This window comes from Lonchura striata, chromosome 5, assembly GCF_050655825.1.
Source record: "Lonchura striata isolate lonStrDom1 chromosome 5, ASM5065582v1, whole genome shotgun sequence".
Lineage (NCBI taxonomy): Eukaryota > Metazoa > Chordata > Aves > Passeriformes > Estrildidae > Lonchura > Lonchura striata.
Genome location: NC_140707.1, coordinates 67,100,908 through 67,128,496, shown reverse-complemented (window position 1 = coordinate 67,128,496; position 27,589 = coordinate 67,100,908). Strand labels below are relative to the sequence as shown.

Genomic DNA, 27,589 nt, shown 5'->3' with positions numbered 1-27,589 from the left:
CCACGGCAGCAGAGGAATTAAAAGTTCTCGTGTGACCCATCTATTTCTTGGCAGGATGCTGACAGCACCTGGGACAATGTTACATTATCTTTGCTTATTTGGTTTTCCTAAGCTGTTAGAGTAAGGCAGAATGCTTTAAAACATCTAAATGGGCGCTTCAGAGGCCAGGCAAACAAGTGACAGCTAAAACTGGAATGTTCATTTTTGATTTTCACTTTGAGAAATTAAGAGAAAATCTCAAACATGCCACATGACTACTGCATGATTGGAGTCAGAAAAAAGCAGTGACTATATTAGATCTGTTTAATCCCTACAGTCTCTTTTTTTTTTTTTTTTTTTTTGGTCCATACAATCAATTTCTTATGTCCAAAAATGGACGTGGTAAAATGTACCTTTTTTAGAGTTACCAGATCAAATAATGGAGAATTTTCAAAACACTTTAAAAGCATCAGAAACAGGGTGCTTTCCATTTATCAATTGTTCTAATGACACTAGTAACTGGGTTTTGTGCAGTATTAGGTCAAATTTTAGATTTTTCTCCTTTTTGTAAAGCTGTGACCTCTTTTTGCTCAGCATTTGCCTTTATCTTGTAGACACCCAACAATCTGTAGCTGAGTGAAATTTCTTTGTGAGAAAACAGATTGGAAAAATTGCAATTCTTGGCAGCTAGTGTATCAAACTGTGCAAAAGTGATTTTCCAGTGCAGTTGAGTGGGTTGAAAGCAGCAGTACTACAATACAAGTGTAGCACCAGCTAAGGAGTAACAAAGGATAAAGCCATTAAACCATGGCATTTTGAGTGCTGCATTAAAAAGGTGGTAAGAATACTGCTAGAGAGGAAAGCAAATGGGAGCCATGCTTCCTATACAAATATATACATTTTTTTTCCCCCCCTGGGGATAGTCTTTGGATGACTTTGCCCATATTTTGGTATGGATGAGGCAATGGAATATTGCACCAGTAACTTTTGTATAATTAAGTTGCATTGTAACACCTGAAACAGTAAGTCAGAAACAAAGCCTGTAATAGGTATTGAAAATGCTCTGGGGCAGGAGTTTAAATGACTTAGTTCTCTGTGGAATGGTTGCCCTCTGAATTTTTATTATGGTCTGTTAAGTTCCACACCTAAATAACGTCATCAGGAAGAAGATTTGGAAGCCACATCTGCTTTTACTGGTTTTGAGTGCAAGAGTGTGGTGTTATTTGCATATCTGATTATTTACTGGTCTCATTTTCACTAAGCTCTTCCAAAACAAATACACCGTGGGTAGGTGGGCCTTTTCCATGGGTAGGTCTTCTGGAGTTACCACGATATGAAAAGTAAAGAGCAATTGCTAACCAGGAAATAACTCAAAAGAAAGGCAGCACTTGTAGGAAGAAATCCAGTCCCACATATGTGGCATAATTTTTTATATTGGATAAAGGATAGACTCAGATTTTCTTTTCCCTGAGTAGAAGGCAGAAACTAATTAATTATCTTCAGGTAAGTGACTATATTCACATACTGGTCCATGACAGAAGACATTGGAGTCTGTATATGAAATATTCAGACTGTTTGGATAGTCTAGGAAATTTGAGGTAGGACTCAGTTTATTACTAAACAGTCCTATTCATATTGAATTGAAGGTGTGAATAAGACAATCTTCCTTTTAGGAGGTCTTCTTTTACTTTCTCATTGAAACAGAGCAGAAGACCTCTTCCTTTTTCTTTCCTCTCTGATTCTTTGCCTGTGGCACTAAGATTATAGGCCACAACTATCCTCCCTTTCAAATTGGCTTTCCTTTTTTTAAGTGTGGAAAATAGTTTCTTCTCACTTTTAATTCCTGTAAAATTATAATGGTTATTTAGAACCTTATTAGCCTGCATTTTCTTGAGAGGGAGTGCTGCTGTGAAGAAGTGACTGAAGAAATGGCACTGCTGCTGCTGACAGCAGGAAGAGTCTGTGCTCTGAGAGGCAGAGTCTGTGAACACTTTGCAGTGAGGTCTTTGACCTGGTGGGTCATTCAGGTGCTGCTGGCAGCACAGTAGGATCAAGCCTGGTGGCTTCATGGTTTCCTTATTACCTTTTGCAGGCCTCTGAGGAACAGCCCTTTGTTGTTCTTTGGTTGTCAGCCTCTGGGTCCAGAAACACAGAGCCACCAAATTCTGTGCATATTCAGTGTTTTCACAAAATATTCTGACTTGTAGATGTGACAATTTCTTAATGGCTGTGACTGACAAATATGAGTGTGTGGGGAGATTGCCCATTTCTGCATAAACACAAAGCCTGGGGGGGGGTCAAGAGATTTTGCTGTCACTTTCAAAGTAAAAGTGAATTTGCTGTTTATAACATGTTTTCCTATAAGCCATGTAAACAGAGGTAGTTCACGTTATGGAAATGCTTATAATTTTTATTGCAAGTATTGAAATAGTCAGTGTGGTTGGGTTATCATCTGAGCTGCAGTGTTTGCCTGGTGTACAGCACAGTTCATTTTTGGTCAGTTTTATTTTTGGTTTTGCAGAACTAGCTGGCAGTTCTGAGCACCAGTAAAAACCAGTTAGGCTTTCTACTTGATATGAAACCCTTTAATTTCTCTCTTTTTCACAATCTTTCCTAAATTGTAATGAATGTGGTGAAATCTGCTCCATCTCCATTCGATAGCCAAATTCCAAGTTCTGCTCTGGAGTTCCTAGATAGAATATTCCACCATACTTAAATGTGGGTAGAGCAGCTTGTTTGTTTTTAGCAAGTGAATAATGAACTTAGTGAGGGATGGGGCTGTGCAAAGTTAGCAGAACAAACACAGATTCTGGTACACATAACTGCAGGTACAAAAGAGGCTTCAGTACTCTTCAGTTCAACTTTGCTTCCTTACTGACTTGTTTATGTACTCCTTATTTCAAAATTATTTATGGAGACTTCTATTTCACAGGAAACTGTAAAGAAAACAGAAGAATGTGAGCAAGAAATTGAAAAGTTGAAACAACTCCTAAAGAACAATTTGGGTGAAATATCCCATGAAGATCAACCAGAGGCTCAGAAGACTCCTTGTCCAGAGGTGGGTTTCATTCTTTCCATTCCTTACCTTGACTAACACTAATCATGATGATGCAGAGCACTGAGAAATAGTGATGATTCCCTCCTCCACAGTCAAGCAGGCAATTGAATGCCATAGTGTGACCATGCAATTAATTACAATTAATATTACTTTGCAAGTATATCTTTCACAGCATACTCCTTACTGATTTTGATGTGTCATTTATGCCTATATCAACTTGGAAGAAAAATTGGGTGCTGTTTTCACAACAACTGTTTTGGTGAAACAATATGCAGCACTGAGAGTTTACCTGTGCTCAGCATCCTGCTAATTTTCCTGAGGTGGCAGCTTGGGATAGTGCCTAAGGAGAGAACCAAGTCCCTTTCTGATCACTGGTTATGCAATGCTACTTTTGGGGATTCTGGTTAGGGTTAGATTCATTAATCTTCTTTCTTTGTCCTCACTGCCACACTGTGTTTTCATCACTGGTAAACATGTGTTGCTTTTCTCTCTACAGTCAGCTGCTTTCTGTAATGGATGAATTGATGCTTTTAATGCAAAAATAAGATGTGTTTTAAGGATAGCACTGCAGAAGTCAGGAAATTACTAATTAAATGTAATAACTATTTATAAAGTGCCTCTGAAATGCTCAGTTTTTTCCAGTCACTCACAGTAGAGTTAATACACTTGGATTGTACTTGCCTAATAACTATAATCACTCAGTAGGCTCCTAAGTACATAGCTGCTCTGCTGTCAGCTGGTTGGATGTTGGAGGCTTGATGTAGTGCTCAGCATGACTCATTTCCTGATTCTTCCTTGTTTTTGTCTCTGAGTGTAGGATTTTATGTTTAATAGTTCTTGTTTTAGCAGAAAACTTGTCAGATACAGCATTGAATGAATAGAAGTGGGCAGTGGAATTGCCCAGCTTACTGAAGGATTTCAAAAAAAGAAGTGATTTTAAGAAAGATTTGGTTTCTGAGGAGGTTATGGCTAATTAAGTTTGCAAAAGAGTAGCTGGCAAATCTCTGCTGGCAGGTCTCCTGCAGTGAAATAAATAGATATATTGTTCCTAGTGGGCATTTATAAAAACATGCCAAATTGTCATGGATGTCTGTTTCTTTGTTTCAATGTCATTTTCGTTGCTTTACCTTTGAATGATTTTATCTTGTGGCTTTGAGTGTACAAAAGGAAGAAAGCATTGTCAGAGCAGAGTTCCTATGTCCTTTGAAAATTTGCTGGAGTTCTTCCCTCCACCTTTGCTGTCATGCTGCCACTCCAGAGCTATTAACAGAAGCTGTAGTGGAGACAGGAGCAGCAGCCTCAGTGCTTTCATCTGCCACAGATTATTACTTGCATAACATCACTAATGACAGAGCCTGGTGTGGAGCCAGTGCTGTTCTCACTTCAAGCCTGTGATCACTGAGCCCAGTGTGCAAAGGGATATTTAGCCAGGTTTCAGTCTTCTGAGCAAGTAACAGTGCTTCAATGAGCTTTAGCACTTTCAGTGATGGAGTGAGTAGAACAATTCATTCCATGTCCTGTCTTACTCTGTTATTTGCTGGGATTTCTTGGTTCACCTGGAGGCTGGATGGTAAGGAATGCCCTGGAGAAAACTCTAAGGGCAGAACACTGGCTGGAGTAATAGTCATGTCCAGGAAAGAGACCAAGACAGATTTATTTCTCCCTCTGTTAGTGCAGTTACTTGGGTTATTGTTTAGTTTCTGGAGAACATTAAATATTTTCCTTAAGCTTTATTGGGATCCATTTATTTCTCCCAGTATTACATTCAAAGACATGGGATAATTTTGACCACATCCCCAAGACCCACCAAATGGTTTGTCTCCTTTGGGCCAGCTTCAGCAAAGACTGAGCCCTAAGCTACCCTCATTTGCTGTCTTTGCCCTCCTCAGGGCTTTCCCAGGTGTTCACTGTCGGGCTGCCAGGGAAGGTGCTTGGAAGTACCATCACCTGCTGTGACACACAGAGTAATGTAGCCCATCTGCATTCCCTTTGGAGGAAGCTGGTGTTCTCATGGATATGCAGGACCTAGTTAGAATTCCTTCCAGCCTGCCACATTTCCTTCCACACTGCCAGCTTCTGCATCCCAAGTGTCAAGGGCTGTTCTGAGCTGAATCTCTTGCTGTTGGTTTGCATGTACCTGGACATCTCCTGCAGTAACAATGGGGAACTGTCCCAAAGCCCAGAAAAAGGAAAAGGAGAAGGGGGAAGTAGCTCCAGTACCAGTAAGATACATCAGTGGTGTCATCTGTTACATTGCTGTTTGGTTAAATGAGGAAAATGGATGCTTACAGATGTTGTTGCTTCTTAGGGAGAAATGGAAGCTGTAAAAGAAGAAATCATAAAGCTGTGCCAAAGAAAGGAAGATTTCCTTACCAGGATGAAAAATTCCATGTCTGAGCTTCACCAGTGCCTACAGCAAGAAGTGCCTGAAGCAGCAGCTGAACCTCCAGCCTCTGTGTTAGCACAGAGTGACGTGATTGGGACTGATGTTCCTGCTCAGCAGGTAAGTGGTCACTCACCTGAGGGCCAAAGAGGGGAGGTAAATAACCCTTCCTGCTCCTGGAGGAGTGGCATGTGAGAGAGGAGCACCCCTGCCCCTGTGAATCAATACTGTCTCTCCTCCCCTTTGTGTTCAGAAGGACAGAGAGTGAGGCATGTCTAGGAGAAGGTAGGAGAGGTGTGCCTCTGGTTATTTCTTAGCATCCTTCACTTTCAACATGAAGTTTTCATCAATCAACACCAAAATGCTTCATTTGTAGTTTTGTTGATAACCAGTTTTTCTGGGATTTTCAACAAATTATTTTCATGGGGCAAAATGAAATTTGTCCCTTTTGTAGCTGTGCTATTGCAACCTAACAGCATCAAATTCCAATTTTCAGAGGTGCTTAGAACCTGTAGCTTTCAGTCACTTTAATGTTGGTTGCCAGATGTTCAATGCTTCTCCAAAAGTGGATCTCAAGTGGTAAATTTTTTTGGTTTACAAGCAGAAGTGAAGAGGCTTTTGCTGTTGTCATGATTAATTGGGTTGCTTCTCTCTGTGTGTTTTTGTAGTTGAAAAAAAGAGGAGTGATATCTCTTCTGCCTTCCGTAGATGAAGAATCAGAAGACTGTTCTTTACACAGCAAGGTGAGTTTAGTGTATTCTATATGTATACAGCTGTGTATGTAAGATAGCAGATTTTGGTAAAGCAGGAATTATGGAAAATGTGAAAATCTGGAATATTTCAGAACAACTTAAAATATATGTTATCACTGCAGGATACAGAGGAATTGCACTTCAGCCAATATTCCAGTGCAGTATTACACAGCACCTTGTTCAACAGCCTGGAGAGCTTTTGCCTCACTATTGATACAAGCACTTCAGTTTCAGGGTTTCTCACTCTGCACCCTCACTGGTGCAATTTTCTTTACATGTAGGATTTCTTTGGGAACAGGAGAAAGAAAGATAGTGTCTTGTTGTTTTGTTTGGGTTTTTTTTTAATATTGTAAAAAATGAGAATATTCTGTGGTCTCTAGAGAGCATTATCAGTGTCATCCAGCTGCCATTCACCTTGCAGCAGAGCTGTAGAGCAAGAAGAGAGGTGGGATTTGGGCAACACAAATGTGGATAGATAAACAAGGCAGAAAAGCAAAGTGTTAGGAGAAGTTTGCAGTGCTTTACATTGCCTGGAGGAATATCTGAGCTCCCTGGTTACAAACTAAAGCTGAGCTGTTACTGCTTTCAAAGGGAAGTACAGCCACAGAGAAAGATGCAAGCTTTTGGCCTTCAGAAAGAGATGATGAAAGGCTCAAGGAAGACAGTGCAACCTCCTGGTCTTCTGGTACCTTGTCAGATGGCATTGTTCAGGTAATGCACTTGGGTTTATCTCGGTGGAGGTGGGAACTCACCTTTGTGGGAAAGATCTTCACAAGTCCTAAGTATTGCTGAAGCCTGCACTGCAAGAGAAGTGTAGGAATGGAAAACAAGGTGGCCATATTCATATTTTCCATCTCACACTAAATTTTGCCATTTAGACTCTCTTTTTATGTTGTACATATTTGTTGGACTCAGTGACCTTGAGGGTATTTTCCAATCTAAATGACTCAATGATTCTAATTCCTTTTAGCTTCACAAAATCCCCAAAGGATTTAGTAGGAGCAACTTGTTTGACTGATTACTGAAAAGGTTCTAAAAATGTGGGGGGTGATTTGTGGAAGAGGTTCTCTTTGTGCATCAGTGCATCAGAAAATCAGTGTCTGAGACACCCAATCAGGTACGGTTTTGGTGTATTCTGTTCTGCTCTTCATGGTGCCTCAGTAAAGTTGTGACAGCTGTAATTGTTTGTTTCTGTACATCAGTGCCACAGGCATAACAGGACTGCTCTTTGTGAATATTCTTGGGCCAGGACCACAGTCTGTTGCATGGTTGCTGCTCTTTCAGACTTCTCTAGCACCACATGGCAGTGGAACATAGAATCAGAAAGTCATTTAGGTTGGAAAAGACCTTTAAGATTGAGTCCAGCCATAAACCAAACTCTGCCAGGTCCACCATTAAACCATGTCCCAGAGTGCCACATCTGTATGGAAGATAAGAAATATTTCCACTGTTGCCTCTCTCTCTCCAGGATGAGGATGTTATAACTGAATCACACAGTAAACATGATGAAGAATCATCTCTGCAAACTTTGGAGGCTGCTGAAGGTCCTGGCACAGGCGATGGCAGCCTGGCTATGGTGAGTTTGCAGGCCTGAACAAGGTCACCTCCTGAGTAAGATTTGTGACCTACCTAGTGGGCAGAGGCCCTGGTCCATTGTGGTTTTGCTACTGCAGTTTGCTGCAGTATTATGTGGTGGGACACCTGCAATCCTTTCTGGGTCTCTTCCTATTGGTACTCTGGGTGATAAATTTTCAATTGCTCCTTGAAAGTGCAATTTTCTAGGGAAAAAAAATGGAGCATTTTCAGCAAGGAAGCTGTTGTCATTCATACAGGCATGAATGGAGGGGTTTGAGGGACTGGAACTAGATAACCATTAAAGGCTTCTTCCTAGCCAAACTATTTTATCATTCTGTGATGACACTGATAGTTAGGACAATGCATTTTGGCTCTTTTTTTTTTTTTTCTGCCAAATCTCATTTTAATATAAAGCTTGTGCACTAGCACTGGCCATTTCATTTGCCTGAATGTGTGCTCTGGAGCCATGGGAGCATTCAGGTCGTTCTGTTCTTGTGGTGTTGTGCTTCATTTGCTTACTAAGTACCAATATTTGCATGTGTGGAGGCTTATACAGACCTTTGCAGCCTTCCAAGTCACTGCTCTTTATCTCCAAGTACTTTGGACTTTCGTTATGGACACGTGCAATGCAATATTGCTTCTTCAAGGAGTGCGTTTAAGAAGAATTGCACAAGATGTCCTTAAAAAGACACAATTTTTTTTACTGTATGACCTAGAACACGAGTAAAGCATACTTAAGTGTTGGAACTAAACACACAAGTAGCTTGTAAGCGTTGTCCAAGAGCTTGTTTTGCAGCTTCCAACTGCACTGCTTTTGTGTGTAACTCCCACAGAAAAACATCTCTCCTCAGGGGAGAGCAGGTTAATGGTGAGTCAGCAGTCCCTGTGTGCTCAGGTGTAGCTGCTGTGCTCAGGTAGATCCCTGCAGATGCAAATTGCTGCCTGGAAACCTGTTACACCAGATCTTGGCTCACCTGCCTGCTGAGTTTCCTTTTCTCTCCTTTTCCCCTTCTTGGTTTGTGGTTCAACCCCCGCCACCGCAGGGCTGGGAACGCAGCGACAGGGTTGTTTTGGGGTTTGTTGTTTCCACACTGCGAGTGTGGAAGTTAATAATCTCTCACTGCTGAGGGGAGGGGAGGGAATTGACAAAACCAGGTCGCTCACCAGGCTGCTTTGATGTGCTTTGCTCCAGAGCCACCGGCCGCCTCCAGCGCCCAGCGCCGCCCTGGGCTCGCAGACAGCACTGGATGGAGGGAGGCCTGAGCCAGAATCCATCCTCCTGCTGTGCCAGGCCCAGGTGGCAGAGCTGGAACAATGGCTGGCCAAAACTAAAATGGCCCTGGGCTCAGCCCCTCAGAACCCCCAAAGGCAGCAGATGGTGGAGCCACAGCTTGCTGATTGCCAGGTAAGGAGTGACACGGCTGCTGCCATCCCCTTGCCTGCAGCACACTGTGCCTGTCCTCTCTCCTGCTCCAGCAGCTCCCTCACCCTCTGCACAGAGCAGTGACTGCTGGGCTTCAGCTCTGACAGGGTTTGGTTAAAATACCTGGGTTTTGTGTTGGGATCTGTATGCCTCCAGGGGATTTAGGTAGAATTCTGGAGTTTATGTAAAGGTTTGATTTGGATTATTTTAAAAATCATGGCTGAGTGAAGTTCGAGTCATATTAAAAGGGAGTTTTTCATTGGTCCTGATAATGATAAATCAGCTAGAAATAAAAGAGTATTATTTTTCTTTTGACATTTTCACTTTCTGCTTGTCAAAATGATTTAAAGGACTGGTCTAAGAAACCTTCCATGCTGCTAAGTTCTACTTTTTCAGTTTTCAGTTTTTTTCCATAAACTATCAGCACAGAAAAATACTGACTTACCCCCTGCCCTCAGTGAGCAGTGGTGATATTTGGACCTACTGCTTTGCATCTAGGGCAGCCTCTTGCCCCTATGGCAGCAGAACAAAAGGAGTGGGTGGTACCTGTTGGTGAAAATGGGAGGAGGAAAGCAGGACTGGCACGAGGGGCTGGGTGGGAGGGAGCCCTGGCATCCAGCATGTGCAGATTAAAACAGGGCTGAGGCTCCCTGTGCTGCCAGTCTGGTGTGTGCCAGTTTGGTTCAGGCATGGAGCCTACCTAGAGCAACAAATTTCACTCATAGTACCAAAATGTCCCCATTTTAAATTACTGGGAGACATCACCAGCTGTTTTGTTGTTGTTTTGGGTGGTTGTTGTTAATTGGAGTGCCTCTGGGTTTAGGCTGTGATTCAGCCAAGTGCTCAGGTGCTGAACTCTGTGGGAATTGGGATCCTGAGTGCTCCTAAGCAGCTGCTGTGTTTGGATCCCATTCAGGGTTCCTGTCAGTATAGGCAGCTCCAGCTGGTGAAAACAAGCAGGCTGAATTCCTGTCAGCTTCAAACAATCTGGCTCAGTGTTAGGATAAGAGCTTGGGTAGGAGAAGAGGGTTCTCTAGTCAAGATCTACATAGAAAAATACACACAGAATGGAAGAGAAACAGTCTCTAGATAAGGATGTATGATGTAAAGCAAGTAATTTTTTGCAGTTGATTACTTTGCAGCTGAATCATGGTACCTTTCTCCATGCTTAGCATAAGAATGTGAGTTTAAAGTATGCAGGGATGCACTTCGATTCACAGCAGCTTGGATCAAAAATCAGATCCCAACAGTTTACAATGGCCTGGCTGACACATGGAAATATTTCTGTGTGTAGTAGTTCAACATCATTCCTCCCAAAGAGTGATATGAGCTGTGTGTGCATTGCCTCTTTATCCCCTACTGAAGTGTATTGTCTTCTTGGTTGCATTGAAGTGGAGTCTGTCATTTCTGCTCTCCTTTTTTATTACTTGATATCTGAGTTAAGATAGCCTCCTGCAGATGCTCTTGTTTGAAACAGTTTTAAGACTAACTCTGTATAAAATTCATTTAATTGTCCAGGATAAAAAGACTGTATTGAATAAAATCTAGGGGGATTGCAGCTATTTTTCTTCTTCCCTGCATGTTTCTCTTCTCTTCAGACAGGGGAGGTGTGAGCATTGACTTCAGAATGTTCTCAGAAGAGGAATGTTGCACTTCTGAGAATGAGTAATTTATCTGCTGTCCCTTCTAGGTGAGGTTATCAGAGATTGAACAAAAGGTCCTTTCTTTACTGGAAGATTGTGGAGATAGTGCAGACTACCAAGGAAAGACAGAGGCTCTTTCCTTGAAGTTGAAGGAGGTGAAGAGCAATTTGGAAAATGTCCAGATGATGCTTCAAGACAAGCACAGTGAAGAACAGGTAAAGCATATGAATGTTGTGCAGGGCAAGAGTTGAGAGTCCTGGTGCTTTATTGGTCTGTAGTTGCAGAAGAACAGAGCTCACCATGTGAAGCAAGGAAGGGAGAAATGTCAGAGTTGCCATTATTCTACTCTACAGTGCTGTATAATTATTTGTAGTTTGCAACGAGTAGTGGATTTTTAATGAGTCTCTGAAGAGCATCTTTACTGCTTTAAGTGCTTGGTGACAGAGGTCAGCATTTTGCTAAAAGCACAGGAAAAGGACTTCGGGTTTGGTTTGGTTTTAAATGCCTCAAAAAGGCCAAGTTGTTTATCTGTGACAGTATCAAAGCAGAGAGACCTTCTAGTAATTTTCTCTTTGAAGAATTCTTGAATGCAGTGATTCTATCAGCTCTCCTGCACCACAGCTGCACAGTCTTTGCTGAATTTCCCAGTGGGTGAGATGGTAACTCCTGGCTTCAGAGCTCATTCCCTCTCTGTTGTGTGAGGGATCAGAGAAGCACACCTGATGTGTTTGCTTAAGAGCAGCCACAGTCCCTTTGGTGTGAATTAGCACTGGTAAAGGTTTGTGTTGAAATACTTCTGTGAGCACAGATTGAAAATCCAGGTGCATGACCAAATTCATAAGCAGAAATTGCACATGCCTGTATTTTGGTCAAACAAAAAGGAGGGAGGGTTGGTGGTATCACGTAGCTAACAGGAAAGTATCACCATGCTAGCAGGAAAAGCAAGGAAAGAAAAGTAACTATTGGGGGAGACATGTTAGGACCTTGGCAGAAGGTTAGAATGGTTAGGATGTTGAAACTTTCAGTAGATTCAACTGGAAAAAAATCTTTGCAAAAGCAGCAGTTGTTTAAAATGTGCTGCTTATTCTGTGTGTGGTAAGTCCAAGGCTTTTGCCTTTCCCCAGGCTGCACCTGTGGGGTTCTGCTCTCTTGTCAAGTCCAGAAGCCTTTTCACAATGGTTCTCTCTTTACAGGTTCCCAGCAGGGAGAGGATTGACCCAGAGCCCCTGGAGATCCTGCACTCTGATGGTTTCAGCACATCCCAGCTGCCCCTTGCCCAACAGCCTTGGCACAAGGGGCTCCAGCAGCCACAGGTAAGGAATTCTCCTCCCATCCAGGGGCTGGGGTGCTCCACATCTCCTGTGGGCTGGGGGACAGCTGCTCCTACAACTGCTGCAGTTTTCCCTGTGGGATCAGCTCTGTCAAGGGTAGGTTTCAGCTGCCCATCTCCAGGATTTGGAGTTTGTCAGGATGGAGAAAGGCCTCACCCCTAAAATCCCTTGTCCAAAAGTTTTAATATCATAAAGCTAGGAGATTGGAGGGGTGGGTGATGCCATCTGAATCATTGTGAAACAAGGCAAGAGTTCTAGCTTTAAAACACTGATGTATTATGAAATTGAATCTATACACTGATACTGGTTTTGAAGGTAAGTTTGAAACTAAAGTTTTATGAACATATTCCCATGGGCTAACTCACTATGAGTTTTAAGGTTGTTGTTAACACAATACAAAAATCTTGTAATGTTCTGTGCTCTGCAAATTACTTCTATTTTGCTAACTGTAAATTAACTTTTGCCTTTTCCATGCAGTTGGAAAAGAGCTGGGGAAAATGGTCCAGCTTGAGCTTCTAGAATTGCTCACTTTTCACTCGACACTCTCCTTTTAACTAATGGAACACAAACTCATATTTTATCAAATCCCCATTTTCTCTTGCCTGTTTCTTTATGTAAGGATTGAAGTCAGTGGTGTTTAAATTTCTGTATGTAATTTGTTTATGGTTGGACTTTGCTTCTAAAACTTTAGCTCAGGTAGAAATATATTCCATAAAAATGCATGTTTGCAGAAAATAGTTTGTTCTGTAGATTCATGTTCGTACATAAACTGCATTTTATTCTGACAGATGTAGTCTTACTTTCTTTGCTAAATGATTTCACATAAAATGTGATTGAAAAAGCACAATCATCACTTCAGATTATTACAGTTCACATAACTGTTCATGCTATTCTCTGTGCACAGGACCTGAAATTAAAAGCAGCTGAGCAGAAAAGCCTCATTGACTTTATTGAGTCATGTGTGGAAAAAATGCAGCCACAGCTTGAGGACAACGTGACTCCAAAATCAGAATCCAGGTACAGAACAACACAATCAGTTACTAGATTCAATGATGTAAAACTGCCTAAACCTGCTGGAGCCTTGCAGTGGCAACCCTGATTCTGTTCTTTGGTTCTGTGTGCCTTGAGAGGAAAAATGGCAGAAGCTTGGGGCTTCAACAGTCCAGAGGAATGGAGGCTCATTGATGTGACAGCTTCTGAGATACTGAGCTGACTCCAGAGTTCAGGATCTCACTAACAGGCAGGACTGACACCTGCCATGAGCTAAATCAGGCTAAATCAGCCCTCTGTTCACAGCCATGGCTCTACAAATGCTCAGGCAAACCCAGGCAGTGTAAAGGCAGCAGCTTTGGAAGAGGGGACATTGGGATCAGGCACCTTCCAGCACTGAACCAGGACTTCCTACAGGACTGTGCTCCCCAGGTTGTCATTTCAGAGGTGGAGGCTGCCAGCAGGCTCCTGGCATATTTCATGCAGAGGGGAAAGTCCAAGTTTATCAAAGCTTGGATTAATAATCGTACATGCACTTGGTTTCACTTTGCTTTTGAGGCAGGAGCAGGAGAAACTAATCTTGTACAAGAAACCTAGTTTTACTTACTCTGCTTCAGTAATTTTCATTCTAACAATGTTTTCTCAATACAGCAATGGAGAGTCTGACTCAAAGAGCAAGCAGGCTGATGCCACCTTAGCTCCAAAGGATCAAATGGGTAATAAATGGCAGTATTTACAGCAGGAACTCTCATCAAAGATGAAATCTCCTCTCTGCCAGCTTGTGGAACCTCAGGTTTGTTTAAGTTCCATAAAACACTCTGATAGTGTAGATAGCAATTAGTGTATCTTTCTGTGTCATAGTAGCATGGCTCTCCATCAGATAAATGAAAACTGTGCAATGATTCTCCAGAGGAGATGGTTAGTGCATAGTGTTTTCATAATTGTCTTTTAATTTTACTTTGAGGTAAATCATGTCTCTGAAGTAGTGACTGCTAAGCACAGTGTGGGAGCACTTAGGTGAACCCCTATGGTTAATTTTCAGAGTAGATGTTATCTGCTTACTTCTTCCAAGAGCACTAAGGGAATTATCCAGCAAGCTCACAGCTGATTCCCGTGGATGTGGCTGAAATCTCAGTTCCCACAAGTGAGAACATTCTGGTCAAAGCAAATCTCTGGCTTAAATTTTGTTCTGCCATTCACCATTATGTTCTCTCATTATCATACATAAAAAGCAGAGTTTGAGCTGTATGTATGTTCTGAACAGACTGCAGACTTTTACTGCTTGGATAAAACTATAATTCCTTTTATTAACAGTTTTGTTCATGCTAAATTAGAATTATTAGATTTTCTGTTCTCTGAAATTGCTGCAACACGTGGAAGAAAATCAGACATGTAAAGGGATGGAAGTTAGCTCTCCTTCAGGCAAGACTTACCCTGCAGTGGGCAGTAGGTTTGACTTAACCCAAACTACAGCTGTAGCCCATAAAGCTGGGAATCAGAGGCACCTTTTTCAGTCAAGCTCCCATCAAGGCACAGCCTGCCCAAATTCTGCCAGTGAAAAGGGAGTCCTGCTATCCAGCTGCTTTGTATCAGTACCTTGAATCTTTTAAAACGTTTTGACAGGAGTGTTATTTTGTTGTCCATAGCCTGTCTTCATTTGAGCTGTTCTTCTAACTGCAATGTTCTTTTTCCAAATGTTAGATCACAACAAAGATGAACGTGCTGCCTCGAGGCACATTCTCAGGTGCAGGAACCCCAACTGTGGAAGAGCTGAAAACTTACACTGTCCAGCTGGGAGACCTAAGCCAGGAAGCAAATGTAGTGCATGCACAGGTAAAAATTGCATGTCCTAAGCATTGCAAAAAAACCAGGGATTCTAGACACAGGACACTGGGATACAGCCAGTAATCCTATTATTGCAAATGGCATTCACTGTAGGGAGCTTTTGTATTGGGCATGAACTGTAATGTAGAAATAGGTTGAGGATTTTGAAAGGAAACATTCCAAGTTCTCCACTATGATACTTCTACCTGAGTCCAAAAGTTTGCTAGTGTGGGTAAAAATCCCCAAACTGCATAAAGCAAGGAGTCTGTGAATTATTTCAGTTAGTCTGCAGGATTGGAGCTGACAAGACAAACTTCTTGTGCTCATGCCTGAGATTAGAGACATGTAAGAGCACAACCACTGTCCACTACATAAAGGGTCATTGTCTCGGCTTTGACCTTGACAGCTCTGAATGTTACATGCATATATCCAAGTCTGTCTCTCAGTATTTCATTAATTCCATTTTAATATCAGCTGAGCAAATCTCTAACCTTATATGAGTGAATAAATCTTAGCCATGCCTTGAGTGAAAGTACTGAAAACTGGCTTGCATTCACCCAGGATAATGTGGCAGAGGAAGTCTCTTCCAATTTGGACAGAAAGTTGTTTGAGCTGCTTCTGGCAATCAGCCGGTGTTTGAATAACATGGAGGAGATGCTGAACACCTCTGTGCTCTCCACTGAAGAGGCAGCTGTGCAGCAGGCTCTCTATGAGGTAACTGCCCCAAATCCTTCAGGGAGGGTGAAACCCCAGTGGATTTTTGTTACAGCAAAATATATACGGACTGGTATTTCCTCTCTGTTCTGCTGGCATTATTCAGGAATAACGCTGCCAAACAATTTTGTATTGCACAGATTTGGGCCTGTTGCTTTTAACAATTACCAACTCGAGTCCTGCTGCCTCTTATAGGCAAGAGGCCTTGCACAGACCATTTTCACTCATGTTGTTTTTCTTTCATCCCTTTAGACTCTGTCTGTGGAGCTGCAAAAACTTCATGCTGATCTGAGTGATAAAAAGGATGATCTTCTGAAGTCCATCAGCTGTGCTGGTGGGAGCACAGATGTGTTCTGCGAGTGCTTTAACAACTTGCAGGCACGGCTGGAACAAACTCAAGCTGCCACTGCTTCAAGGAGCAGCTCCATGAAAGCTGGGCTGGATCATAATAGCAATTACCTGGTACTCCACTGCCAAATGCACATCTTGTTTCACAGCACCTGTTAGGCTTGTCAGTGTTAATGCATTTGGGTTATAGATGAACAACCTCTAATGGGCTTTCTTTTTGGCTTTTTTTTTTTTTTTTTTTTTTTTTTTTTTTTTTGGCTACTTAAAACACTTGTCTTGGCCTCTCAAGAAGCAGATTAATTTTGCTGGTTACAGTGCTGTTTGCAATGCTGACTGCCACACAGGCCTGGATCACAGTAGAAAATTTTCATGCAGAAAATGTGGAGGTAACCTGGGATCCCATGCTGGATGAGTTGCAGCCTAAAGCAAGTTTCTGTGTGTAGGGACTGGGCCAAGGAGGGTTTCATATATTCTTTCAGCTGCTGTGTCCTCAGGAGAGGCAGGCTTCCTCCCTTGTGGTGCCATGCCTGACACTGGGCTGTTTTTAGTAATGTGTTGTAGGTTGATTTGACCCCACTGCATTTACTATTCCTTTAGATTTTGTGCCACAGAAGCCATAGTTGCACAAATTTTCTTTCTTTTGTTCTTTGTTGGAAAAGCAGATTGTGAGAAGCTTTTCTTTAGATTCTTGTGATGGGCTAAATCTAAAACTCTTGCTGGAAAATATTCATATCAGGTCTTTAGTCTGAACTAAGGAAGGAAGAGTCTGGTCTTTGAAATACAGTAAAACTCCAATGTGCTCATCATCTGCAAGTCATTCTGGCCCTTTACTGCTGAATAATATAGCAGCCCTTTTGAGGAACACTGGGATGTTGTCTCCAAACAGCCACAGAACTGGTCTTGCAATGTTTATGTATGCAGAATCCAGAGAGCTCCATCAGTCCCCAGTAATGGGCTCATTTTCCCATTTTCAAAAGAGAATAATGTGATTCTCTTACCAGTTTCCCAGATTTTTACAGTCACAGAGGATCATTGTGACAGAGTAATCTGCTTCTTAAATACTACACAAACTCAGAATTTCCCTTGTCCAATTTCTGCTTTAAGCCCATAATGTATATGCTTTATTTTGGTGTTTTCTGTTTGTTTGTTTGTTTCTTTAAGAGAAAAAAAATGCATTTACTTAAAGAAATAATAATTTTGTTTGCTGTATAATTTTGTCTGGTCATTACTACACTCCTGTTAATGTGATACATTTCTGATGTTTATTTTACAGAATCAAACCAGGCTACTCTATGATCAGTTAACTGAGAAAAAAGCTGCTCTGCAACAATGCTTGAATGAGCTACATGGACATAATGTTTCTGAACAGCTTCAGGTAATTTTATCTGAAGGAAATGAGAGTTTTTACAGCATTAGCTATTATTTCCAGCCTTCTGCAATTTGTGAAGTTTCATAATTTCTAAAGTTTGAGTCTAACTTAAGTTTTTGAAATGGGAAAAGGAGAGAGTTCAGTATTTGCTATATTCACTACCACCCCTTTTCCCTTTTTTTTTCTTTTAACTACACCCCAATCCATACTCAGATGTAATTCCAGACATTTTAGTGGTTGGAGTGGAGGAACCAGTCTCTCCTCAACCTCCCAGAGCAAATACCCACCATGCTATGGCAGGGAAGAAAAAGAACTACACATGTTACACCTTTTCTTATTCCAAACTACCTTTTCTTTGTGGGACTCTGGTATTTTTATCTTCTCTTGCAGCATTTATGAGCACTTTATCATATGGAATTTGACCAGCTAAGCTATTTTCTTTGACCTTAATTGGAATTAGCAGAAGATTAAAAATTAACAGACTGCATATCCTCCCCAGAATGCTCATTGGCCATTTACCTACTTATTACCAAAGCAGGGAGGGTATTCTGAAGGTTTCTTGTTACAGGCTCATAACCTTGCTTAGAGGCATAATAAAATAAAAAAGGACTGGCTATATTCTGTTAGGTAACCACTCCTGGAAAAGGAATGCCAGAAGTACATAGCTTTCCTTCCTTCAGAGGGATCCTGTCTCAATCTCTGACTATTTCTGATTCATAAGAAAAAGCTGTTTTCTGAGTCCATGATTCCTTTAATGGCTGCTCTTGAATTAGTAAGTGGAAAGGCATGTTGAATGTTGTCCTGAGACACAAGACCTGAATTCCCTTCCTGGCTGTGCTGTGTGAACACAGTAAGTTATGCCTTGTTTTGTCCAATTAGTTTATAAGCTCATTGGATTTTCTGAAGTGCTAGCACAGGAGAGATCCAGCCACTGGATTCATTGCACTACCAGTGATAATGGAAAGTTTATTGGAATGGAACTCTTCCTAACAGTTAATTTTGTCCTTCATCTAGAAAATTGGTGACTGTGCTGTGGAGCTGCAAAACTTTGAAAACCAAGTAGCAAAATTGAGAGGCCATGGAGAAAGATTGCAGTTACCTATCACCTTAATCCAGGAAGCTTATAAATTAGAGGTAAGCCCACAGTACAGTTTCCACTTACTCAGCAAGGTTTGATTCTTCTATGCAAGGCATTTGCAGCATCAAAAGGCTGATGGCTATTTTGCGTTCTGTGGGTTTGTGGGATTCATTTCTGTCCTTCATGGATCACTGCATAGTGTTTGCATTGTAGGATGTTCTGGATGACATGTGGGGGATTCTGAAAGCAAAATATGTGGAGCTGAACTCCCCTGCCATCAGTGAAAACCAGTATGAGGATTTGCTTCGTGGGTTTGCAGAGCTGGTAGCTATTGGAAAAGAGAAGGTGGCACAAGATCCAAAGCACCTAACAAAAAGCAGAGCAGCTCTGCAGTCTCACCTAAAAAATCACAAGGTATGAGGTGTTCATTACAGCACTGCTCAGGTCAGCATGGCAAGGAGCACTGTTTTCTGGGACTGGTTTCTTTCCAGTGCAGTGGAGGAGAGTGACTGGTTCATAGCTAAGGGGAGGGACTGCTATATGTGCTGAGAACCAAGACAAGTTTTTCAGTACACCAAAAGAGTACCAGTTTTGGTGATAAATTGCTATTTCTGCTTACCTCAGAACACACAGCTGTGTAAGGAAAAACACATTTTTCTTATAGTTATCCCAAAGGATTATTGTGTCCTGCCTACTAGTTAAGCCTTAGAACTCCTGCTGTGGGAGTGTGATCTCTCTTAAAGAGCAAGCTGTAACTTGAGGTTTTTTTTCCCAGGATTTTTTCCACAACCTCATGACACGTATGGCTTACATGGAAGCGTTTTCCAAGAGAGTGAGTCCTTCTGTCCTGCAAAAGAGAGAGGAATTCTGGAGAGAGATGGTGAATGAAGTCAAATTGCTGGAGCAGAAGGCCTGCCAGTATGGTATACACTTAGAGAGCCTGCTAAAGGTAATAAATCAAAAGATACCCAAGAGTAAAACCTGGGGGGAAGGAGAAAAGTTGCATCTTGGCCAGCTCTTGTCCTACCAGTGATTCTTTGGCTAGTAGTTGTCCTTTCCTGATTCCACTGGACAGCAACAGCCCATTTATTACTTATTCTGTGTGTGTCAGCTTTCTTCTTGAAAATCTCTGGAAGTGGACATTTCAACACATCACACTTTGACTCTTTGCTGTAATTTCTGATTGTCTGGACTGACAGAAGAGCCCTTTAAGGCAGAAAAATGCCAGCACCACTTTAAAATAAAACTTTAAAAAATTTAACCAATAATCTCAGAACATCCCTGGAGAATAAAAAATTCCCTACACCACTTTAAAATAAGAATCCTTAAATATTTTGCAGAATTATTTCATCTGTGGTGAAATGTCTCACTTTGATAATTACCTATCATTCACTTATTTTTTTGTTATGTTTCATTAAAGCAAGAGCTGCTGATGCTAGAGAGGGCATTAAATCCTGAATCTGGTGTGTTAAAATGCAAATGGATTTGTGCTGTGTTAACAATTCAATGTATTTTTTAGGATTGGATGGTATTTGATGAGGAATGCCTAGTTTTCAATAAGGAGTTAGAAGCATTAGCCTCTGCATTGCCTTCTGTCAGTTTGGTTGAAGAAACTGAAGAAAGATTAATGGAAAGGATTGCACTTCTAGAGGTATTTATGTGTTTGTCACTGCTTTTCTTTATGGATCAGTAGAACTGGCAAAAAATACTAGTTAGTATATGAGGAGATGATTTGCAGGGCACTGCCTCATCTCCTCAGCTGTGTGTGAATGCAAGCTCAAAACTGACTTCTCAAAGTAGGAGAAGATTGGGCTGCTAATTTCAGCCAGGGGCTACAAGTCCATTTTAGTGGGAATAATGACTGTAACTACTTTATTATAACTCAATCTTCAAAGGAAAGTATTTAGTCTAAGATGTTGTGCAGGCTCCATGGATCCCAAGGGCGGCCAGAGCCCTGGAGTGAACATAGTGCCTCTTCTCTCTAATTCAGAAATTATTTTCATGTCACAGTGTAAAACCTATGGAAAAGGAGAATCAACCTAGTGCTTTCAAATATCTGAAAATACCAAATATTTGAACTCTTATTGAAACACTGGTTGCAGCTGCATCTCTGAAAACAGAGCTGCATCTTTATTTACAACCTCAGCTCTAGCTGGAAATATTCTATCCACATTTTAAACACATTTAAATATAAGGATATGAAGGCAGCATTTATGGTTGTTTTATAAAATTAAGAAGAAAGTTTTTCAGTAACCTTAGTGATGTACTTTCAGAGTGCTCTGCATTCCTCACAGGTCTGACCTTTCTCATTCTTCAGAGGACATTCTCTGTTACAGTGTTTTTGAATTAATAATAGCAAATTAATGGGTGTTCAATAAATGATTAATGAATGTTTAATAAAGGAAAAAAAGTACTATAATGATTTAATCTAGTTGGCTGCAGGAAAGATATCACTGGACATTTCCAGGAAAAAAATCTGAGCTCCAGTAAAGCCTTTGTAATAAATCAGCTATAGATGTTTACAGTCATAGTGGCCCTCTGGTGCTTTTGATTCCTGTTGCACTGAGACAAGAGACATGCAAAATTTGCACAGCCATTGATGTGAAGTTGCCTGGTTTTCCTTGGCTTTTGGAGTTCTTCACTAGTCCTTAAAGACTTGAAAAACAAAGCCATAAAGCTTTAGAAGATGTTTGGTGCAGGGTGAAACTGGATCTTGACAGTTTCAAAAGCAGAGCAGAATAAAATTCTCTAGGCCTTAATTCCTGGAAGATAAACACCCTGAGAAATACCTTTGTTTTTTACTTAATGACTTCACTGTCCACACTTTATTTCTCCCTGCCACTATTTTTCAATAATTATCCCAGCTGTTTCCTTCAAAAATAGGGTAGAGTTGAAGGAGGAACAATAACTTCAGGAGCATGGGAAGACAATAATTTTATGGTGGGAGCAGTCATATGTGTGGACAGTGCAGTCAGGTCTGATAGAGAGTGTTTGTCCATTGCCTGAAAGCCCATCAAATCATAACACAGTCATTCTGACAATGTATAAAAGTATGCTGAGATTTGTCTCGACCTACCCAGAAGAAACAAACAAACAAAAACCAAACAAACCCACAGAAACCTATGTCCCTTTTGCATGTAATGAATTGCAGATTCCTATAATTTGGAAAATAAAATACATTACGGAGGAAATTATTAAGGAGTTAGAACAAGCGATATGTGTTTTTTCTAGTTGTGTTTCCTGTCTTTAAAATGTTACTGGTTTGCAAACTTCCCATATTCTGACAGACAATCAAAAGCAGTGTTGATGAAAAGCATGCCAGGCTGTACCAGATGGTAAAAGAAGGGAAGAAGCTGCTGACTGCTGTGAACTGTCCAGAAATAAGAAGCCAGATTGGGAAGCTGGAAGAGCAGTGGTTGTCTTTAACCAAAAAAGTTGGCCATGAGCTACACCGACTTCAAACATTACTGAAACTCCTGGTCAGGTGGGTCTAACACAAAAAGTCAGTTTAAAGTATCAGCTAGACATTAGTTTGTGATATTTTTTTTATAGATGACAACTGAAGCCATGCTTCTGCAGGACTATGCAGCAGCAGAGGTGCCAGAATAGCAAGTGCCTTCTCATAGGGAAGATAACTTGGAGGGTGAGAAATGTTATCCCAGCCTCAGCTGGATATGAGTTTCTGTGTTTTGTTTCTCCTGTAGCTACAACAGAGACTCAGAGGAGTTGATGAAATGGTTGGATTCTGCTCAGCAGAGAATGAATTTCTGGAAGGAGCAGTCTCTCAATGTGTCACAAGATCTTGCCACCATCAGGGATAACATCAGCAGTTTGTTTGTAAGTAATTTCTCCTGCCAGGTTTAGATAAGACATTGTGAATTCTGGTGAAAATGACCCTTCTGAGAGGTTTCTTTTGTTTGCCATGCCTTTGAGCCACCCACATAATACAGCACTGAATGTCTGTGTGCCCCAAAGCCACTCAACAACTGAACCTGGAGTGTGGGCTCGGGGCACAGGAGTGAAGGTGGTGAGCCTAAGTCAGGAAAGAGAAACATGCTGAATTACATTTTGTGTCTTTTCCTGCTCCCCTTGTATGGCTTGCCAGGAGGTTCAGCCCCAGTGTGAGGCCAGACAGAAGGAACAGTGCATAGGGGGAAAGCATCATGAAGGCTGACTGGTAGATGTGAGCTGGCCAGAGCTCTGAGGACTGGGGTTGCTCCCTGGACCTTTGTGTGAATTTGGGATCAGGATATTCCGAGTCTCTGTGGGAGCAAAGGGTGGCATTCAGCACTGTATATCAAGTTGGGGAAAAAAATGCTTTATCTGCCAGAACATGTTGAGCTTAGGTTTTCTGAAGTTTACATTCTTGATAAACTCTGTTTCTTGAGGCATTTCATCCTGTGAAAATATGGCTTGTCTTCATTTCAAGAGATATATAAATATTAACCCTCTCTTAAATTTGTCCTGTGCACCCCAGACATTTTCTAAGGAAGTTGATGAAAAATCTTCCCTGAAGTCATCAGTGGTGAGCACTGCCAGCCAGCTCCTCCACGTGAAGCAAGCTGATACTGCAGCACTTAGGTCATCCTTGGCAATGTTTGAGCAAAAATGGGGAGAACTGATTACACAGCTCCCAGCCATCCAAGAAAAGCTTCACCAGGTGAGTGAGAAACTCTGCTGCCATCTCTCAGTTCAAGCTAAATAATTAGTTAAAATGCTGCTGCTGGGATTCAGTTGAGATTTTCTGAATTAGCTGTGATATGCTTTCAGAATAACCCCAATATTTTACTGCAGTTTAAATATTGCTGTGTTCTTCCTGGGCTGTTCTACGTGTATTTACTATCTTTATGATTTTGCATGGAAGTCTGTTATTTAAAATTAGAAAGAATTCCTCAGAATTAGATAGAATGTTATTTCAGATTCATAAATTCTAGAACTCAAGTAATTTGCCTCTCTGGAGCACAGGGCTCACTTTCAAGTTCATGCCCCAGTAATGCGATTATAGTGCCTGAGCCTTTCTAAAAGCAGAAATGCCATCTTCCTTGGTATTTCTAACAAGTAGAGTGTAGAGGATTCATTATATGCTTCACCTCAGCTTCAGATGGAAAAGCTTTCATCGCGGGAAGCTATTGCTGAGCTAATGGCCTGGCTGGATCATGTGGAACAGCAGCAGGAGCGTGAGGAGCCAATAAATTCACAACATGGTGCTGCCCAGGTCAAGACCCTCCTTCAGAAGTACAAGGTAAATGGGAGAACGAGTCCAAGCCTGCTGTAAAAAGGATGGAAGCAGCTTACAGGCACTGTCATACCCTTCCCCTTGCTCTCAAGAGGGTTCCTCCATCTGAAACGTGTCGTAACATCCTCTTTTATAAAACCTTTATGCTTCCATGACACACAAACCACTGCCTGTTCTGCAATACAGCTACTGCCTGCTGGGCTGTAATCTCCTTTTCTCATGCTGTCCCATCTGTCTCATTTGTTCTCGCTCTTGCATTTAGATGATAAAATGTGATGAGCAGGAAAGCTTTCCTTCCTTAGGAAGACACTCTGTGTTTGTACTGTGTTCTAGTCTGTCTTTTTAACAAGGAATACCTCCTCATGGAGCGCCATAACCTGAATCCATTTAACTAGAGAACAGGGGATTTGAATATTATGTGTCATCAAAAGAAATAACCTGCTAGGAAAGAGGGACAAGATGAACATCCCTGCAGAGAGAGAGAGGGTGCAGGAGATTCTTGGTGCTGTTCAGATGTTGAAGCATAAGTGGCAGAGGCTGATTGCTCCAGCCACGGGGAGGATTCAAGCTGTGTACTCCAGAGATGCCAGGGAGCCCAGCCTCAGGGCATGAATCCCCACAGAGCCTATTTTGCTCTGCCCCTGCTCAGGGCTCAGACAGGCTGACAGTTCTCAGTCTGCAGCTGCAGCTCACAGCCACTTTGGTGCTGCACGTAAGACAAATGCCAATGCAAACATTTCTTTCCAAGTGCCTTAGTATAGCACATATATAACATTTTGGTCTGTATCAGTTGGGTTGGCAGCTGGGACATGTAGGTGAGGTGCTGTTCTTAACACTTTGGATATTTAGAGGTGGATTTGTAGGTGTATCTTTTGCACTTGTCAGCAAGGTGGGGCTGTGTGTGCTGAGAAGAAAGCTGGGATGATGGTCACAAATTCCTAGAGGGAAGCAGCTGTGATTACTGTGGTATTTCTTGGTGACTTTTCTGGGCACTACTGGATAAATATGGAGCCCTTTCCTATTCTCTTCTAATACCTTCTGAAATAAAAAGACGTTCCCTTATGTTTTCACTTTGCATGTAGTATCTTACTTCTCTCTGCGCAAGAGATGCCAATGTTGGAGGACACTTTTTCCTCCCAGATATTCTGATATTCTATTCTGATAACAGATGTTTTATTAAAAGGAGTAGAAGCTTGTGCTGCTTTTGCCTGTGAGCTGCAGAAGTGTGGGAAAGCTTTGGTCTTGGCCTAATCTGGGCCTGTGGCAGTGTGATGGTTTTGTCCAATGGATTAAGTACAGCGTCTGGTACCCCTGGGTTTTATTCTCTGCTCCATCTCTAGCCTGTTTTTGCCCTGAACTATCCATGTAATGATAGAGATTTTCTGCAGAAATTTTAGTGGATGGAAACAGCTACACATACAGAATGGTAAAATTTGAGAATTATGCCTGCAGACAAGTCTCTTTCAGAATATTTTAGGTCATGATTCAAACAAAGCCATCAACGTCCCGTTGCCACACCTTGAAGCATCATTGGAGCCATTCAGATTAAAACTACAGCACTGACTGGTTTATGTTTTTGTTCTTTCTCTTCTTTCCCCTGCAGGAATACATGATGGAAATGAACTTTAAGCAGTGGATGGTAGATTTTGTTAACCAGTCCCTGCTGCAGATGAGCACCTGTGACGTGGAGAGCAAGCGCTACGAAAGGACAGAGTTTGCCGAGTGCCTGGGTGAGATGAACCTGCGGTGGCACCGCCTGCAGGCAGCCCTCAACAGAAAGGTTGGATTGAGTTCCCATGGCTTTCACTCTTACAGCTCTGATTATGCCTGTGCCACTGCTCTGTATTAGGGATATATTAAGCTGCCAGCAGTTTTCCTGTTGTAGCAGTTGGATTTGTGAAAGCAATGATTATTAAGTGATTATTAAAGACATATGAGCCTCTGGACAAGGCACAGCAGGGAGCAGTTCTCAGTCCTGCTCCAGCCCTCCTGGGTCACTTGAAATGGGTTCCTCTGCTGGTGTCCTCCTCCTGCAGTAGTTAAATATGCTTTCCCCATGGAGTTCTTTGAAGGTCAGCAGCTGATAGAGTTAAATCTACATGCAGAATTTTCCTATCAACATATAATCTTGTTTCTCTGGAGAAAATCTGTTACGGGCAATGCCTCAGAATTATTCTTTTCTAGTGAGGCTAGAAATAATCCATGCATCCAGAATTAGATGCTGCTGCTTATGTGCCCAATGCCCAGAAAAGCTGCTTTGACTCATGATATGGGGAAGCTTAGAATCCCAAAATGCAGCCATGAGGCTGCTGGAGTTAATCCCTCTACCAACACATTTCTCTTTCATCTCTGTGTCTCAATTTATACAGCTTTGGGAGGAGGTGGCCATTCTGAATCCAGATACAAAGACTTCTGATCAGATGAAAAATTGCCAATGTTTTTTAGTTCAGAAAGTTTTCCAGAAACATTTTTAAGTGGAAATTTCATTTCCCGTACAATTGAAAATTTCCATGATGAAATTTCAGTTTTGTTGGGGAAAAGGTTATCTTCTCTAACTATTTTCAGGAAATTCAGTCCTAGGATTTAATGGATCCTCAGGGCCAAGATTGAAGATAGGAAACTTGAGGTCCCTGTGTTATTAGTAGCCTTGTTGGTGAGTTTTACTGAGAATGAGATTTTCAGACTCCATATGAATGTGTCCACATAACTCAGGGTCCCTTAACTTGTCAGGTCTCCCAGCTCCAGAACACACACTGCCTTGTTTCTTCCAAAGGAAAAAAGTCAGATCCTAAAGAGCCTGCAAAACTTCTTAGCTTTTCCTTTCAAAATATTTTCTCTAAAGAGTATTTTCAGTATAGATTTTGTAATCTCAGATTTTGTCGTGGAAGGTAGAGCCCTGTTTCTGCCCACTTGTAGGTTTAAATAAGTTAAAAGCATTTCTGCAACTTTCAGATACAAGACCTGGAGCACATTTTGGAGGATATTACTGAGAATGAGAGCAAAGCCCAGACTCTGCACAACTGGCTGGAAGCTCAGAGCGATCGACTGAGATCCTTACAGACCCCAGCAAGTCTGATCTCTGCACAGAACACCTTAGATGATTGCAAGGTAAAGCATGACTTGAGTGGTATTACTGTAAAAACCCTATTTAACACTTTACTGAATCCAGACTAAGGAACTGCACAGATTTCAACAGAGAGCAATATAAAGGACGTTGCCATTTCCCAGAAGAATTGTCCAGTGTCATTTTAATTAAAACATGTTGCATTCAGGTGATAAAAAGCCAGGACCACTTTTAATGTGAGTGGCTATTCTGGTTTTTTCCACCAATTGAAGATGCATCTGCTGTTTCTTCATGGTATTTGAAGTGTTGTGCAGCAATATTGTATTCTGAGATGCTTCCAGTAGAAGTAGTTCTCAGTTCAGCACAGCCATGGCAGAAATTATCAATTCCATTAGTTTGAAGAGCTCTGTGATGGAAGTGTCATGGAAACTACTCACTCCCATTTGGAGAAATAGCAACCCTCTCTACTTCTGCCCTAGACTGTAGTGTAGTCTCTCTGCAGCAGCCTCAAGTGTCTGGGTGTCCTTTGTTACGTTTTTCTAGGCCTCAGATCCCCCAAAATAATACAGGTGGCAGCCAGAAAATAATTGATTCTGTTACTGACAGTCTGCTGTTTTCATTCAGTACAGTGTTCCCTCTCTATTTTTTAAAATAGAATATTTGTTCTTTCATTGCCATGGTTACATCTCTCTTGTAGTAGGCTGCTTTTATTGTCTGGAGTGCTCTGTTACACACTGAGTTACTTGCATCTCTGAAATATGTGGAGGGGCCAGAATGGAAGGAAGGCACAAGGGTAGCTTGGACTAAACACTCACCTGCTCA

At 41.6% G+C, this 27,589-nt stretch overlaps 1 protein-coding gene across 8 annotated transcripts in view; it reads left to right on the top strand.

The window, feature by feature from the left end:
* Positions 1–27,589, top strand: part of SYNE2 (spectrin repeat containing nuclear envelope protein 2) — a 179,345-nt gene that overhangs the window by 98,914 nt on the left and 52,842 nt on the right. For all 8 annotated transcript variants that reach the window (XM_085580893.1, XM_077783923.2, XM_085580894.1 and 5 more), the window contains 24 exons: positions 2,912–3,037; positions 5,346–5,540; positions 6,089–6,163; positions 6,764–6,883; positions 7,641–7,748; positions 8,940–9,152; positions 10,861–11,028; positions 12,007–12,126; positions 13,049–13,161; positions 13,786–13,927; positions 14,836–14,967; positions 15,520–15,672; positions 15,925–16,134; positions 17,294–17,395; positions 18,404–18,523; positions 18,681–18,881; positions 19,243–19,416; positions 19,987–20,118; positions 21,755–21,951; positions 22,172–22,304; positions 22,945–23,127; positions 23,563–23,709; positions 25,307–25,483; positions 26,656–26,811. In XM_085580893.1, coding sequence (XP_085437019.1) covers positions 2,912–3,037; positions 5,346–5,540; positions 6,089–6,163; positions 6,764–6,883; positions 7,641–7,748; positions 8,940–9,152; positions 10,861–11,028; positions 12,007–12,126; positions 13,049–13,161; positions 13,786–13,927; positions 14,836–14,967; positions 15,520–15,672; positions 15,925–16,134; positions 17,294–17,395; positions 18,404–18,523; positions 18,681–18,881; positions 19,243–19,416; positions 19,987–20,118; positions 21,755–21,951; positions 22,172–22,304; positions 22,945–23,127; positions 23,563–23,709; positions 25,307–25,483; positions 26,656–26,811 — 3,597 coding nt within the window. The remainder of the gene's footprint in view (positions 1–2,911; positions 3,038–5,345; positions 5,541–6,088; positions 6,164–6,763; positions 6,884–7,640; positions 7,749–8,939; positions 9,153–10,860; positions 11,029–12,006; positions 12,127–13,048; positions 13,162–13,785; positions 13,928–14,835; positions 14,968–15,519; positions 15,673–15,924; positions 16,135–17,293; positions 17,396–18,403; positions 18,524–18,680; positions 18,882–19,242; positions 19,417–19,986; positions 20,119–21,754; positions 21,952–22,171; positions 22,305–22,944; positions 23,128–23,562; positions 23,710–25,306; positions 25,484–26,655; positions 26,812–27,589) is intronic.